The sequence below is a fragment of the Triticum dicoccoides genome, chromosome 1A (assembly GCF_002162155.2).
Source record: "Triticum dicoccoides isolate Atlit2015 ecotype Zavitan chromosome 1A, WEW_v2.0, whole genome shotgun sequence".
Taxonomy (NCBI): domain Eukaryota; kingdom Viridiplantae; phylum Streptophyta; class Magnoliopsida; order Poales; family Poaceae; genus Triticum; species Triticum dicoccoides.
In genome coordinates, this window is record NC_041380.1 from 151280310 (window position 1) to 151297940 (window position 17631).

The 17631-nt window shown below is 44.8% G+C and overlaps 1 protein-coding gene across 4 annotated transcripts; it reads right to left on the reverse strand.

Annotated features, from left to right (window-relative positions):
- Nucleotides 1–416: 416 nt before the first annotated feature.
- LOC119368153 lies at nt 417–4277 on the reverse strand. Of its 4 annotated transcripts, none has more exons than XR_005176551.1 (3): nt 3741–4277; nt 2918–3060; nt 417–2829 (listed from the first exon to the last, which is right to left on the reverse strand). XR_005176551.1 is itself a non-coding variant. In XM_037633483.1 (3 exons), exons 1-3 carry the CDS (start codon nt 3829–3831, stop codon nt 2766–2768), a joined length of 357 nt encoding a protein of 118 aa, XP_037489380.1. In that variant the 5' UTR covers nt 3832–4277; the 3' UTR covers nt 417–2765. The 4 variants fall into 4 exon arrangements, 1 of the variants encoding a protein (XP_037489380.1); XR_005176549.1 differs by having other exon boundaries at nt 417–2510; nt 2591–3060; nt 3741–4273; XM_037633483.1 differs by having other exon boundaries at nt 417–2835; nt 2918–3113.
- Nucleotides 4278–17631: the final 13354 nt, after the last annotated feature.

The following is a 17631-nucleotide window of genomic DNA, read 5'->3' on the forward strand; positions in this document are numbered from 1 at the left end:
GGAAGGAAAGATCCTTTGCGCCAGCTGTTCCCACCTATTCCCACGCGCAAACAAAGGGAATAGCAGATTAACGGAGTCCCCTCACCACCCGCCGCTGTCACGTGATACCCATCAAACTACTAGCGCCCCTCTCGCCCACCCTCTCTCCCTCACTGGTCGTCAACTTCTTCCCCATGAAAGAAACCAGATCCAATGCCATGAACCAGATCCTGTAGAGCTGCCATGGCAAAGCAGCCAAGGTGAGGAGATCTTGGTCAAAAAAACAGGAAGAAGAGAAGAGAAGCTTACCAAGCAACGCCAAGGTAAGAAATCCTTCTCCTCTCCCATGTCCAAACCTTGTTGACTATCCCCCTTGTCCTTTCCCTCTGAATCTCCCAAATCAAGTAAAAAAAACTCCATGATTTTGAGCAGAGAAGGAAGATCAAGTAAAAGCATAAGAAATTCAGTTCCCTGTGCAAGAAAACCATTGTTTGAAACCAACTTTCACATGGATGTCTGCAAACAAACATATCCAGGGGTGAAAAAAATGCATCAGGTATCCAGAGTATTATAGCCAACTAAAACAGGTATTCTATCCAACTCAAACATCAGGTATCCAGAGTAGTCTCCATCAGGTAGCCAGCTTGTGACTATCGTTCAACATTATCTGCTTCATTACTCTCATTTCCTTGAACAATATCTCGCGGTTTGCAAAAAAAGGCAAAGGTGATTAGTTATCATTACATACAAATATTTGTTCTCTGGAAAACTAGATTAAAATGTTGAGGATGGCAACTTGATATCCTGTTTGTTCTGCAACTAGAAATGCTGGTGATGACAACTAATGAGATATTCTTGTGCGACTAGAAATGCTGATGATGCCAACTAATGAGATATTCTTGTGCAACTAGAGAGGCTGAGGATGACAACTACTTGAATAATGTTGTCCAACTAGAATTGTAGAGGGTGCCAACTAAATAGATACTCTTCTGCAACTAGAAATCCTGAGGGTGCCAAGTGATTAGATACCGTTGGGCAATCCTCAAAAATTTTAAGATGGGATAAATCTGAATTCTTATGCAACTAGAGAGGCTGAGGATTTCAACTACTTGGATAATGTTGTCCAACTAGAATTGTCGAGGGTGCCAACTAAATAGATACTCTTCTGCAACTAGAAAGCCTGAGGGTGCCAAGTCGTTACATACTGTAGGGAAATCCTCAATTTTTTTAAGATGGGACTAATCTGAGTTTTTGTGCAACTAGAAAAGATGAGGATGTCAACTAGTTATATATTGTTGTGCAACTAGAATTACTGAGGTTGCCAACTAATTAGATACTATTCTGCAACTAGAAAGCCTGAGGATGCCAAGTCGTTACATACTCTTGGGACAATTCTAAAAAACTTGAAGATGGCAACGTTGAGCAACTGAGAAAGTTGAGCATGCCAATGCTTAATTAGTCCTTCTGCAATCATGTATGAAAATTCATACACTTGGCTGCCTGTATGTGGAGTAAAAAATATTCCTGATGGAACTTTATGTTACCACAGCGGCTGCTGCAGAAGATGTGGCATCTACCCCTTTGGGTACTGCCTCCGCGCGCACCTTTCTTCTCTGCAGTTTTACTAAGAGGAATCTTTCGCCACCGTGAAGTTTTGACTAGCAGATTCTGTGCAACTACTTCTATTGCCCCTGCCAACTACTTCTAATGACCGTGTCCAACTGAAAACAACTATGTGTGCAACTAGAACTATTATAGATGCCAACAAAAAAATGATTGCCGTGTGTGCAACTTCCCAATGACCGTATCCAACTGAAAACAACTATTTGTGCAACTAGAACTACTATAGATGCCACCCAAAAATGATCGCCGTGTGTGCAACTTTCCAATGATCGTGTCCAACTGAAAACAACTATGTGTATAACTAGAACTACTGTAGATGCCAACAAAAAATGATCACCGTGTGTGTAACTTCTGAATGACCGTATCTAACTAAGAACAATTATGTGCATAATATCTAGAAGTACTATAGATGCCAACAAAAAATGGTCGCCGTGTGTGCAACTTTCCAATGATCGTATCCAATTGAGAACAAATATGTGTGCAATTAGAACTACTATAGATGCTAACAAAAATGATCACCGTGTGTGTAACTTCCCAATAATCGTGTCCAACTGAAAACAACTATGTGTGCAACTAAAACTACTATAGATGCCAACAAAAAATGATTGCCATGTGTGCAATTTTTCAATAATAGGATCCAACTGAGAACAACTGTATGTGCAACTACAACTACTATAGTAATGATCGTCTCCGACGAAAACAACTATGTGTGCAACAAGAATTACTATAAATGCCAAAAAAATGAACGCCATGTGTATTCAGTTCAATGTATACCGTTCCACTTTCACCGCCGTAGGAAAAAGGTTTAGTGTTGTGTAACTTTCTAATTGTCGTATCCAACTGAGAACGGCTATGTGTACAACTACAACCACTATGGATGCCAACTAAGAATGTGAAGATCAATATATCTGAAAAAAGTGATACATACATTCAGCAGAAACAGAGGGCAAAAATACAAAGGAATGAAACAGATAAAATTGCTACTTACGAATCAATTGCTGCTTCTTCTGCTTCTACACGGAGATATATTGGCTGTGAGGATCGAGCAACTGCTTTGCTTTGCATGCTATAACCCCGAAGGGCATCCTCGTCGTTCAGTAGCCGTTGGCCGTCGTTGTTGCAACAGCAGTCACATCGCGGGCGCGCGATAGTTGGTGTTGAGTTCAGCGAGGATGCAGGCCGAGAGCCACGCAGGTCGCCGCCGGCAAGCACCTTAACCCCACACGGCTAGCCCTTCGTAATAACGTACATTCATTTGGATATTACACACATCATCCTTCATTCTGCAGTACAAGTAGACAAGAGGGATGCATACCTGCTTATTACAATTCTCAGCCCGTGTGGACAATGGCGGAAAATCTTGACATCCTTGCTTATCTTCCTCTTGAGCCACTGGCAGAGCTGCGCTGGGTTCGCCTTCCCTGCCACGGCCACGACTCCAATGCCGACGTTTTCATCCTTGTCAAACAAAAAATCAGGCAAAATGGATGTTTCTGAATGCTCTTGTGCAACTGAAAATCTTGAGATGCCAATTATTCAGATACTCTTGGGAAATGAAATATTCAGATTTCAGGCTTCTAGAAGAAAAACTCGACCACAAAAATAGAAAAAATAATATAAATGACACTCAAATTTTACTATTTTGCTGCGCCAACTCCATCAAGTATTATGCACAACTTGTACTACTGATTTTGCCACAGAGACACCCAAGAAAATTGGGTGCGCAACTAGGACTGCTTTTCCATCCAACTAAAGCAGCAGTGCTGGACAACTCCTACTGCTTCGGCGGCCAACTCTGCATACTATTATCCATATACCAATTATAGTTCTAGGTTAGTACAGGATGTTTGTGATGCTCAGTTCGTGGCTTGCAACCCAACACAACCAACCCATTCAGTTCATCTACTGCTCCTCTCTCTCTCCCTCTCTGCTTTCCTGGCAAAGAACGCATTTGAAAAATACTGTATTTAAATTCCATTTGATTGTCTTCTCAACATGTATTGTTGCACATAATTGGCACTATGCTACAAACCTATTGAGAACCAGGCAGCTACTTATTTATTGCAAATCTTCTGGTAACTAACTAGATAGATTACATAGTACAATAAGTTGGCCCTAAGAATTGAAGCAAAATTAACCTGATGCCTTTGTCGAGCTTAGAGCTTCTTTCTCTGCATCTCCAGCCTCCTTTTCTTCTCTCATATGAGCCCTTGACAAAGCATCGGTCATATCCGATTCATAGGCATGGCAGCATCGGCTTCAGGAGAAGAGGTACATCTGTTCAATGAATTTCATGCAAAGCATGGCACATACTCATTTGTTTGGCGGGTGAATAGAGAAGCAGATGGTGCAGAAGATACAACGAAGGGCAAAATCAACAGATTTTAGCGGGTGGACCGGCCTGCTGCGTGATCTACATGGTGGCCTTTTCCCGACGGGGCGGCGGCGACAGCGGCGGTTGGCCACCTCAGATCCAGCTCCTAAAAAAGTGGGGGAAAGGAGACGGCAGCGTTGCTTCTGTATGGCCCCGGCCGACCGGCTCGCTGGGCTCCTCCAATCTACCGCCTCCCCTTCGACCTCCCCGGTGTGGACGCCGGTGCTCCTCTCCTTCTACACCACTGTCGAGGAAGAAAGGGATCGAGATAAGACGGTTTTTTTTCTCTGGGAGAGAAGTGAAGCGGTGGTTGGTAGCGATCCGCTTGTCGCCTAGCGCGGCCGCCCGTTTCGGTCAGTTAGTGGCCGGCCGCTTTTTAGATTTTAGGTTATAAGATTTATTTAAAAAACAAACAAATATATAGAGAAAGTCAGCGAAATCATGCGCGCACGAGCCACAACGTTCAAGTAGCGTACACTCGTGGCTCGTCTCTGCTCGTGACTCGCGTCGTCTGCCTGCCTGCCTCCTTGCGTGGATGCACGCAACATGATCAAACCACACCGCGCCGGGGGCGGCGGCACTTGCAGTACTTGTACTAGGAGGGATGGCGCATGCGACGTGCCCAGGCACGAGCCATGATTGACGATTGGGCCGGCCGGACGCATCCATGGTTTGTTGATTCGGCCGGCGTCCGCTGGAACCGGCCGGAATCCACTCAAAATCCTTCAGGCCAACTCCAGGACACGATCTCAAACGGACATCTGTTTTAATCTATTTTTGTTTGTTGGGGCGATAATGAAGTCATTCATGTTGGCTTGAGCCGTTGCCATGTCGGTGCATCTAACACGCGGCCGCACCTCAAATTATATCCGGAATGGACGTGATTAAAAAAATCACAAAAACTAAAAAAAATCCTGAAAAAATTAAAATAAGCGCAAATGTAAAAACATAAGAACATGATTAAACATCACGGCCACAGAACCATCAGGTTCCACAGTTCACACAAACATAATTAACATAAAACATAAAAGAAAATCGTGGCCTGTGCGCTTCTGCCATGCCTATCGATGCCATGCTCGTCGCCGTCCCCTCATGTGTCACCATTGTCGTCGTCGTCGCCAATGAGGTTGATGTAGGGCGGCGGCGTGCAGAGGTGGGCCGGTCTCTGGAAGGCGGGAGGTGCATGCACCACCTCACCCCGTGGCGATGTCTCGCGCTCTGGTGAGCGCGCCTGCGTAGGGCACCAGTTCACAGCCCCACAGCGTCGGCCATGTCGGCGGTCGTGCACGACCAGCTCCACCCCTGGCCACCAGGCCCGGGTGGAACGCAGCGACGGGCTGCTCCTCCAGCACCTCCTCCTTCACCTCCTCCCTCATCTTCAGCTCCGGCACGGCCACGTCGCCGACCGCAAAGAGAGCAATCATGGTCTCCAGGCCCTTCCATTGGCGCTTATCGTGCGTGTTCATGGAGTCTTTTCATGACACGTTGAAGGAGCCGGGCCTCCTCCTCCTCCTCCTCCTCCTCCTCTGTCATGCGAGGAGGTGGTGGTGGCGACGGAGAGGGCGAAGGCGACGGCGACGACGTGATACCGCGCACCCGCGTACGCCCGCGCACGTGGGGGTGATGCGGCCTCTGCTTTGACGCCACGACGGCGGCGACCCGAGGATGAGCCAGCCCCGTGGTCGTGCGCTCTCTTGCGGCCGGTGTTCCACCACCCCATCGCTGTCGGTTGCTGACGAGCACGAGGAAGGGGAAGGGAGAGCTAGGGTTTGGGCGTCGGGTTTCAAGGAGGCCGCAGCGACTAGAGTGAGAGCGTAGACTGCGACCGGTTCACGGCTTTTCATTTAAGAAGGACGCCTACCGCGCGCCTGGGCGGATGACAGATGAGGCCGACCGCGCATGCGCATTTATGTTGGACGGTCGAAGGTAGGTGGCCGCCTGTCACGCGGTCCCGAGGGCACGTCCATTTGCTATCCGCCTAGACCCAAACCGACCGCATGTTTGTGCTCGAAATGGATCGGGCCAGACACAAAACGAAAAAATGGGTCCAGAGTGTGGCGTGCTGGGCCATGGGTCTATCAGTTTTGTCCCAAACGGACGTGGCCGGACGGGAGGGGGCTGAAGTTGGCCTCACTTCCCCGCACGGCGCACCTGATCAACAACATGTGCCGTGGCCGGAGGAGCAGGCGGTCGGTATGTGCCGGAGCCGGCAGGCTGCCGCCGTACGTACTACTCAGGCTACGTACGTACCCGCTGGAGTACTACTGTGGAGGAGCGCAGCGTACGTCACCAACGAAACAAAACGATGTTTAATGCGGCCTCGAAATTAATAAACGCCCGTCCCCGCCGCATGCAGAGTCCAGTACCACTACACTAGTGCCTGTAATAACCTGGCCTAGGAAATGACGGCGGTGCCCCGGTCCGTCCCCTGACAGTTTTGAATCAGGCAGGCAGGCAGGCAGGGATAGGGATAGGCAGCAAAGCAAAGCAAAGCCCGTGGTCGCGCGCGCGGCCCGAGGGGAGGCGCGTACGACTGGGCTGAGCCTGGTCAGGGGAATAAACGCCGACCATGCCGTCACCTGACGTAGGCCCGAAGATTCCTTATCTCTTTCCCTATCTCTCTCGCCCATCATCATCTCTCTGGCCGCGTATGTGGTGTGCGAGCGAGTGTGGGTGCCTCTGGCATGCCTGTCTGAAAGTTCAAAAAGATTCGGTGGATCTCATCGTCGTCGTCCCAACTGCCCCTACAAAGCCGGGCGCGTGAGCTGCACTACTAGCAGGAGTATTTTACCACCGCGTTTGAAATCGTACAGGTACGTATGGGACCCCGACCCCGTTACGGCGCCCCAGAAAAGCCGTCGCGTCACCGCGTTATAAAAATAATCGGCGATCAGCACCGTTAAATAAGTAATCACGCCCTGTGCTGTGCTGTGCTCGATCACTGTCGCCCTGACCACTGACGGCCGGATTAGGAAGTAAATTAGTTGGCGCAAGTTAACAGTGAAACCCCGGATGTGACCACTGAAAACTAGAGACTACGGGGTGGGATCTTGGCTCTCATCACGTGCCCGCATGTCTCGCTCTGGCTCTTCCAAGCGCAAAACGTGGCACTTCTGCAGCGAGGATGTATCCAGGCATGACGACCCGTTTGAATGGCCTAAATTCCAATACAAATAGTACTGTACTACCTCCCGAGAGCCACCATCCAACGCTGTTAGCATACATTTCAACCCCATTTAAACTAACTGAACTAAATTTATGCAAACTGGTCAATATTTATCAAAGTTGTTGGAAATCGTTGCATGGAAAAAAAATCTACGCACACATAATGATCTATTCATGGAGATGCATAGCAACGAGCGGAGAGTATGTCTACGTACCCTCGTAGGTCGTAAGTGGAAGCGTTTATCAACGCGGTTGATGTAGTCGTACACCTTCATGATCCGTCCCGATCAAGTACCGAGCGTACGGCATCTTCGCGCTCAGCTCGATGACGTCCTTGCCTTTTTGATCCAGCAAGAGGGACGAAGTAGTAGATCAGTTTCGGCAGCACGACGGCGTGGTGACGGTTGGTGATGAAGAGCAATCTCCGCAGGACTTCGCCAAACACTACAGAAACTAGACGGAGGATAAACTAGAGGGGACGGGGTTGTCGGCACACGGCTTGGTGAATCTTGATGTCTTGTGTGCTAGCCCTGCCCCTCTATTTATATGTTGAGCCTTGGTGAAAGCACAAGTGCCCCTAGGTGGTTTTGGTAATTAATGCCAATATATCTCTTGTTGGACTAATATTTTTATCTAGTATGTTTCAGATAAGTTCAACAGTGAAGTGGCATGGACTAGAGGATGTGAAACTCCTTCAAGATGCTAAGGACAAAAGATTGGCTCAAGCTCAAAGCTTAAGACTATATTTTTCATTTTAGTGATCCAAGATCACATTGAGTCTATAGGAAAAGTCAATACTATTAAGGAGGGACGAGGTGTTGCTTAATGAGGTTCTTGCTCAAAATGCTTAGTGATATGCTCCAAAACCCTCAACTACTTTCTCACATCCACATATGCCTTAAACCAAAAGTCAAACTCGGCCCCACCGATTATTTCTATCCGGCGCCACCGAGTTTCAAATGTTATAGCCACTGCCACAAACCCTAGGCAAATCGGTCTCACCGATAGGGATCTCGGTCTCACCGAAACTTGCGATCGGTCCCACCGAAACTGCAATGTAAACTCTCTGGTTCCCTTTTATAACATTTCAATCTCACCGGAATGAGCGATCGGTCCCACCGAGTTTACCTGACCAACTCTCTGGTTAGTTTATTATCAAAATCGATCTCACCGAGTTTGTGTAATCGGTCTCACCGAAATTACGTTATGCCCTAACCCTAATCATATCGGTCCTACCGAGTTGCATGTCGGTCCCACCGAAAACCCTAACAGTCACTAGCTTTCCTGAATCAGTCCGACCGAGTTTAACCATTCGGTCCCACCGAGTTTGGAAAGTTATGTGTAACGGTTAGATTTTGTGTGGAGGCTATATATACCCCTCCACCTCCTCTTCATTCGTAGAGAGAGCCATCAGAACAAACCTACACTTCCAACCTATATTTTTTGAGAGAGAACCACCTACACTTGTGTTGAGACCAAGATATTCCATTCCTACCATATGAATCTTGATCTCTAGCCTTCCCAAGTTGATTTCCACTCAAATCTTCTTTTCACCAAATCCATATCATGTGAGAGAGAGTTGAGTGTTGGGGAGACTATCATTTAAAGCACAAGAGTAAGGAGTTCATCATCAACACATTATTTGTTATTTCTTGGAGAGTGGTGTCTCCTAGATTGGTTAGGTGTCACTTGGGAGCCTCCGACAAGATTATGGAGTTGAACCAAGGAGTTTGTAAGGGCAAGGAGATCGCCTACTTTGTGAAGATCTACCGCTAGTGCGGCCAGTCCTTCGTGGGCGATGGCCATGGTGGGATAGACAAGGTTGCTTCTTCGTGGACCCTTCGTGGGTGGAGCCCTCCGTGGAATCGCGCAACCGTTACCCTTCGTGGGTTGAAGTCTCCATCAATATGGATGTACGATAGCACCACCTATCAGAACCACGACAAAAACATCTGTGTCTCCAATTGTGTTTGAATCTTCCAAACCCTTCTCTTTACATTCTTGCAAGCTGCATGCTTTACTTTTCGCTGCTCATACACTCTTTGCATGCTTGCTTGATATGTATTGTGTTTGTTAAACTTGTGCCAAAATCCACTTCAACCTAAAGAATTTAAAAACTGCAACTTCTAGCACCTAGTGTCTAATCACCCCCCCTCTAGACACCTCTTCTCGATCCTTTCAATTGGTATCAGAGCTTTGGTCTTCATTGCCTTGGTTTAAACACCATTGGAGGAAGATGGATGAGTCTACTTTGGGGAGTCTTAGACGTAGAGTGCCTATTCTTGATGGAGAATATTTTCATGAGTGGAAAAATGAAATGCTTGAGATTTTCAATGAATATAATTTGAACAAGTACATTGCTAGCCCTTGTGCACCTCATGTTGATCCTTTGCATCCTATCCTTGATGAGTCTATTGACATGATCCGCAACCTTAGAACTGTTAATCTTATCACTAGAGGCTTGCATAGAAACTTGATTGGATGTTTGCCTACTCTTAAGTGTGCCTACACCATATGGAAATTTCTTGAGGAACTCTTTCCAAATTATTCCTTGAAAGATCTATATGAAATTCTCCATAAATCCATTGCCTTGATTAGGATGAATTCCAATGATCCCAATTTTGGTGACTGCTTATTTGAGCTTACGAGTGCCAAAGGAGATGTTGGAATCATTAGCAATATCATTTCCAGAGCTATTAGAATTCATAAAGATAACTATAGAAATGATCATTTATCTAATGAATTACCCTCTCTAGGAATTGATCAATCACAAGATGATGTTGAACATGGATACTCTGATGAGGATGATGACGATAGTGACTATGACCTTGATGATGCGATGAGACACTTTGGTCTTATGGCAAATCTTCGCGGCTACATGGCCGGAGGAAAGGAATGGGTTCTCGATAGTGGATGTACTGATCATATGACCGGAGATAAAGATATGTCTCGTGAGCTTGCTGAAAACGACGGCCCTCGAAAATATGTCACCTTTGGTGATAACTCAAAGGGTAAGGTGGTTGGCCTCGGTAAGGTGGCCATCTCACATGATGGCTCCATACAAAATGTCATGCTCGTTGAATCTCTTCGGTACAACTTACTTTCAGTATCTAGACTTGCTGATTTCGGTTTCAATGTTCTATTCACTGAAGTAGATTGCCAAGTGTTTCGTAGAGACAATCGTAAAATGGTCTTTACTGGTATACGTAGAGGTGATCTTTACATTGTTGATTTCACTAAAAAGGCTCAACATAGAACTTGCTTAATTGCTAAATCCTCTAAAGGTTGGTTATGGCATAGACGATTAGGTCATGTTGGTATGCGAAACCTTGACAAGCTTATTAAAGGTGATCATATCCTTGGAGCAAAATATGTTATATTTGATAAGGATAGACTTTGCAGTGCTTGTCAAGTAGGTAAACAAGTTGGAGGAAGGCATCCCATGAAGAACATCATGACCACAAGGAGACCACTCGAGCTACTTCACATGGATCTTTTTGGTCCTAACGCTTACAAAAGTCTCGGTGGAAATTCTTTTGGTCTAGTTATAGTTGATGATTTTTCAAGATTTACGTGGGTGTTCTTTCTTGATGACATATCGCAGGTCCAAAAGATCTTCAAAAACTTTGCTAGGAAGGCCCAAAATCAATTTGATGTGAATATCAAGAAGGTTCGAAGCGACAACGGAAAGGAGTTCAAGAACGCAAATGTGGATACCTTTCTTGACGAAGAAGGGATTTCACATGAGTTCTCGGCTACGTACACACCTCAACAAAATGAAGTCATTGAGAGGAAGAACCGGACTCTTATTGAGATGGCAAGAACGATGCTTGATGAGTACAAGACGCCAAAACACTTTTGGGCGGAAGCGGTTGAGACAGCTTGTCATGCAACAAATCGCTTGTATCTTCACAAGCTACTCGACAAGACGTCATACGAGCTCCTCACCGGTAACAAACCACAAGTTGGATACTTTTGAGTATTCGGCTCAAAGTGCTACATTCTTGATAAGCATCGTCGTTCTAAATTTGCTCCTAAGTCTCATGAAGGTTTTCTACTTGGTTATGGCTCAAACTCTCACACATACTGTGTCTACAATAATTTCACCCGAAAGGTTGAAGAGATGGTATATGTGAAGTTTGATGAATCTAACGTCTCGCAAGTAGAGCAATTGCCAATTGATGTAGGAGACAAAGACCCTCCGGAAGCAATCCAAGACTTGTCTATTGGCAAGATTCGTCCAACCGAGGTGAAGGAGAGTACCTCGTCCGTCCAAGTGGAAGCTTCTACATCACGACAAGGAGAACCAAGAGTTGATACGGAAGCATCCACAAGTGGGACACATCAAGATGAAGAAAACAAGGAAGTGCATCAAGAGGAACGCCAACAACCTCCTTCTCCACCACGACAAGAGAATGACAATGTCAACAATGAAGAAGGCCAAGAAGAAGAACAAGATGAAGAAGATGTTCAACCAAGATCCAAGCAAAAGCTTTCACGAGTTCGAGCAAGAATTGCTAAAGATCACCCCGTCGAGCAAATCTACAATGATATCCAAACCGGGAGAATCACTCGCTCAAAAACTCGTTTAGCTAACTTTTGTGAACATTACTCATTCATCTCTCGCATTGAACCTATGAAGATTGAAGAAGCATTGGAAGATCCAGATTGGATAAACGCTATGCATGAACAGCTACACAACTTTGAGAGAAATCAAGTGTGTACATTGGTTGAAAAGCCCGACAACAATCACAACATCATTGGTACCAAATGGGTATTTCGCAACAAGCAAGATGAAGATGGTCAAGTTGTCCGCAACAAAGCACACCTAGTCGCCCAAGTCTACACTCAAGTCGAAGGTATGGACTATGGTGAGACATATGCCCCCATTGCTAGACTTGAGTCCATTCGCATCTTACTTGCCTATGCTAATCATCATGATATCACCTTATACCAAATGGACATTAAAAGTGCTTTTCTGAATGGTGAAATTGAGGAGGAAGTTTATGTTAAGCAACCTCCCAGATTTGTCAATCATAAGAAACCTAATCATGTTTACAAACTTCACAAAGCTCTTTATGGTGTTAAACAAGCTCCTAGAGCATGGTATAAATGCTTGACCAAGTTTCTTATTGAAAAAGGCTTTGAAATTGGAAAAATAGATTCTACTCTTTTTACTAAAAGGGTTAATGGAGAACTATTTGTATGCCAAATCTATGTCGATGATATTATATTTGGATCAACTAACCCTCATTTTAGTGAAAAGTTTGGAAAGCTAATGTCGGAGAAGTTTGAGATGTCGATGATGAGTGAACTCAAATTCTTTCTCAGTTTGCAAATCAAGCAAACTAAGGAAGGCACCTTTGTATCTCAAACGAAGTACACCAAGGGCTTATTCAAGAAGTTCAATATGCAAGAATGCAAAGGTATGACTACACCCATGCCTACTAGTCGACATCTTGATTTAACCAAAGATGGTGAACCGGTTGATCAAAAGGTTTATCGCTCTATGATTGGTTCATTGTTATATCTATGTGCTTCACGTCCCGATATTATGCTAAGTGTGTGCATGTGTGCACGATATCAAGCTGCTCCTAAAGAATGTCATCTTAAGGCTGTGAAAAGGATAGTGAGATACTTAATCCATACACCAAATTTTGGCATTTGGTATCCAAAGAGGGCTTCCTTTGATCTTGTTGGCTACTCCGATTCGGACTATGCCGGTGACAAGTTTGATAGAAAGTCAACTTCGGGTACTTGTCAATTTCTTGGTAGATCTCTTGTCTCTTGGTCCTCCAAGAAACAAAACTCGGTATCCTTATCCACTGCCGAAGCGGAATACATTGCCGCTGGATCATGTTGTGTTCAATTACTTTGGATGACCCAAACTCTTAAAGATTATGGGATCAATGCGAAACATGTTCCATTACTTTGTGACAATGAAAGTTCTATTAAGATTTCTCACAATCCCGTGCAGCATTATCGAACTAAGCATATTGAAGTTCGTCATCATTTCATTCGAGATCATGTTGCCAAAGGGGACATTAATCTTAAGCATGTTCGCATCGATAAACAATTGGCGGATATATTTACAAAACCACTTGATGAAAAAGTGTTTTGCAGGTTAAGAGGTGAATTGAACATCATTGATGCTTCAAAATTGGAGTAGGAACTCCATTTAATACATGCAAGGCATGAGCTTATGACTAATCCTTGATATTTCTCTTATGTTGACTATCTTATGTCTTGGATATATTTGCACCTTGCATGCTATCTAACCCGTGTAGGTACTTGGATGAATCGAAATCTATGAGATTGCAACTCACTCACATCTTGAGCAATTTCTATATCACCAAGTCGCTGCACAATGGTGGATGAAGACAAGGAAGCACGCAACCATTCAAACATATCCTTTGACAAATTCTATCATGATTGTCATTTTGGATACACAAGAGATCTTCCTTGCAAAAACTAACCCATGTAGGTAGATGAACACAAACTCCAAGTGGTGCTCCCAACTCTTGATGAGCTGCATCAACCTTGAGCAACCCACACAAGTTCAACTACATGATCATGATCAACACCACCACCCAAGGTATGTTATTCCATCTTAGAGAAGCTTTACTCCAAGTCATGGGATAAAGCAACTCAACAAGATGTGAATACATCAAGATGCTTTAACGAAAAATGGTAACCCCATTTTGAGCTTAACCGATGAGTATGACCAAAGATCAAGTGATCTCACTTGACTCCTAAGTCAATATACTCTAACATAGGTGACTTTGTCACCGCCAAATTCTAGATGAAGTTCTCTTGTGTTCTTTTCTGTGCTCTTGCATTTGTCTCATGCATATTTGTTTCCCTCTTCAACTTCATCTAGATTCTTTTTAGTTTCTTCTCTTTTATTTTCTGTTCTGCACTTTCTGCATTAAATTCCTTGCAAATCCGTGTGAGATCTTACTTTTCTAGTGAGCTGAGGTGACAAGTGTTTTCTCTGCGATGAACTCGGTCACACCGAACAGTTTACGTCGGTCCAACCGAACCCTTTCGGTGCCACCGAAGCACCAAACTCGGTGCTACCGATTTCACTGCAGGAAAAATATCTCGCCACTTGTTTCTAAATTCTTTTTAATCCAGCTCCACTCAATGAATCTTGTCCTCGACCAGCATCCTATTCAACTTGCTGCTTTGTTCTGTGACTCAAGGACCAAACCCATTATGACAAAAATCCAGAAGAACCCTTCTTGGAAATTGATGTCAAAGGAGGGAGAGAGATCACATCAAAGCTTAATCATATCTATAGGGGGAGAGAATACTCAAGGGAAGAAAGAGTAATCATCAAGGACCCCAGATGCTTGGTGTTCAAGAGGAGAGAAGTCACATGTCTTCAAGAGGGGAAAAACATGTTCATGTTTGCTCGTTTGCATTAGCTCTGTTTATTTCCTTTGAGCTCTGTTTTTGCTCTGATTTCCTATTCCCCATCTTCTCCCAGCATCCCATGCTAGATTTAGGGGAGCAATACATCTAAGGGAAGGAAATCCTTGAATTTATTGCACATCTTTACCTTTGCGGACATGTCTATATCCAATGTGGTACTTAGTACTCACTCTACATGTCATCCCAGTCTTGGTACTCTTTGTGGTTTCTCTTGGTTGCTCTGGCTAGTAGGTGTATCTGTGTTATCTAACCTTGTTTACGCAGGTTCATCCCATCCTAAGCCAACTCAAGACCACAAGGTAAGTATATGCATCACAGTCATGTGAATGAGAATTTCTTGCTGATGTACATACTGTTTGCAAGAAGGACTCATGAGCATGAAGGTACATTTCTTATATTTTCTTCATTTGCTCTGATGCATATAGCCAAGATACATGTAACACATTGCTTACTCTGTCATGTTTATGCATTCACATGCTCCTATATTCCATAATCACATGATTGCATACATGTAGGGGGAGCCTATGCAAGTTACATGTCTTTCCAAAGCTTTACTTACTACTCTTAATATCTTGATTTAAAGCTTTGATGTATGTTGTCATCAATTACCAAAAAGGGGGAGATTGAAAGCACAAGTGCTCCCTAGGTGGTTTTGGTAATTAATGCCAACATATCTCTTGTTGGACTAACATTTTTATCTAGTATGTGTCAGATAAGTTCAACAGTGAAGTGGCATGGACTAGAGGATGTGAAACCCCTTCAAGATGCTAAGGACAAAGGATTGGCTCAAGCTCAAAGCTTAAGACTCTACATTTTCCATTTTAGTGATCCAAGATCACATTGAGTCTATAGGAAAAGCCAATACTATCAAGGAGGGATGAGGTGTTGCTTAATGAGGTTCTTTCTCAAAATGCTTAGTGATATGCTCCAAAACCCTCAACTACTTTCTCAAATCCACATATGACTTAAACCAAAAGTCAAACTCGGCCCCACCGATTATTTCTATCCGGCGCCACCGAGTTTCAAATGTCATAGCCACTGCTACAAACCCTAGGCAAATCGGTCTCACCGATAGGGATCTCGGTCTCACCGAGATGGGATTGCAAACTCTCTGTTGCCTATTGCAATACTTTCGATCTCACCGAAACTTGCGATCGGTCCCACCGAAACTGCAATGTAAACTCTCCGGTTCCCTTTTGTAACATTTCGGTCTCACCGAAATGAGTGATCGGTCCCACCGAGTTTACCTGACCAACTCTCTGGTTAGCTTATTACCAAAATCGGTCTCACTGAGTTTGTGTAATCGGTCTCACCGAGATTACGTTATGCCCTAACCCTAATCATATTGGTCCTACCGAGTTGCATGTCGGTCCCACCGAAAACCCTAATGGTCACTAGCTTTGCTGAATCGGTCCGACCGAGTCTAACCATTCGGTCCCACCGAGTTTGGAAAGTTATGTGTAACGGTTCGATTTTGTGTGGAGGCTATATATACCCTCCACCTCCTCTTCATTCAAAGAGAGAGCCATCAGAACAAACCTACACTTCCAACCTATATTTTCTGAGAGAGAACCACCTACACTTGTGTTGAGACCAAGATATTCCATTCCTACCATATGAATCTTGATCTCTAGCCTTCCCAAGTTGCTTTCCACTCAAATCTTCTTTCCACCAAATCCATATCCTTTGAGAGAGAGTTGAATGTTGGGGAGACTATCATTTGAAGCACAGGAGCAAGGAGTTCATCATCAACACACCATTTGTTACTTCTTGGAGAGTGGTGTCTCCTAGATTGTCTAGTTGTCACTTGGGAGCCTTCGACAAGATTGTGGAGTTGAACCAAGGAGTTTGTAAGGGCAAGGAGATCGCCTACTTCGTGAAGATCTACCGCTAGTGAGGCAAGTCCTTCGTGGGCGATGGCCATGGTGGGATAGACAAGGTTGCTTCTTCGTGGACCCTTCGTGGGTGGAGCCCTCCATGGACTCACGCAACCGTTACCCTTCGTGGGTTGAAGTCTCCATCAACGTGGATGTACGATAGCACCACCTATCGGAACCACGACAAAAACATCCGTGTCTCCAATTGCGTTTGAATCTTCCAAACCCTTCTCTTTACATTCTTGCAAGTTGCATGCTTTACTTTCCGCTGCTCACACACTCTTTGCATGCTTGCTTGATATGTATTGTGTTTGTTAAACTTGTGCCAAAATCCACTTCAACCTAAAGAATTTAAAAACTGCAACTTTTAGCACCTAGTGTCTAATCACCCCCCTAGACACCTCTTCTCGATCCTTTCACTTGGGGTTGAAACTTTGAGAAAAGCCTTCTCAAAGTAGGTTTTGCCCGCAAGGAAGAGTCCTTCTCAAACTTCCAGGACCAGACGCCATAGTGCTTGGTGTCTGGCCGAGACGCCATGGGTCTCAACGTCTGGCCCAGGGCCAGGCGTCAGGGTCTCCGGCGTTTGGCCCCTGGCCTCCGCAAAACTCCTTTTGCACCGACTTAAAGCCCCGTGGGCCTTACCCCTTGGCCTAACCATATCATCCTATATATCAATCTTTACCTCTGGACCATTCTGGAGCTCCTCGTCATGTCCGTGATCTCACCCGGGACTCTGACCAACATTCGGTCACCAACATACATAACTCATATAATACTATATCGTCGACGAACATTAAGCGTGCGGACCCTACGGGTTCGAGAACTATGTAGACATGACTGAGACACCTCTCCGGTCAATAACCATTAACGGAACCTGGATGCCCATATTGGCTCCTACATATTCTACGAAGATCTTTATCGGTCGAACCGTTATGACAACATACGTAATTCTCTTTGTCCATCGGTATGTTACTTGCCCGAGATTCGATTGTCGGTATCTTCATACCTAGTTCAATCTCGTTACTGGCAAGTCTCTTTACTCGTTCCGTAATACATCACCTCATGAATAACTCCTTAGTCGGTTGCTTTCAAGCTTATGATGTGTATTACCTACAGGACCCAGAGATATCTCTCCGATACTCGGAGTGACAAATCCTAATCTTGTTCTATGCCAAC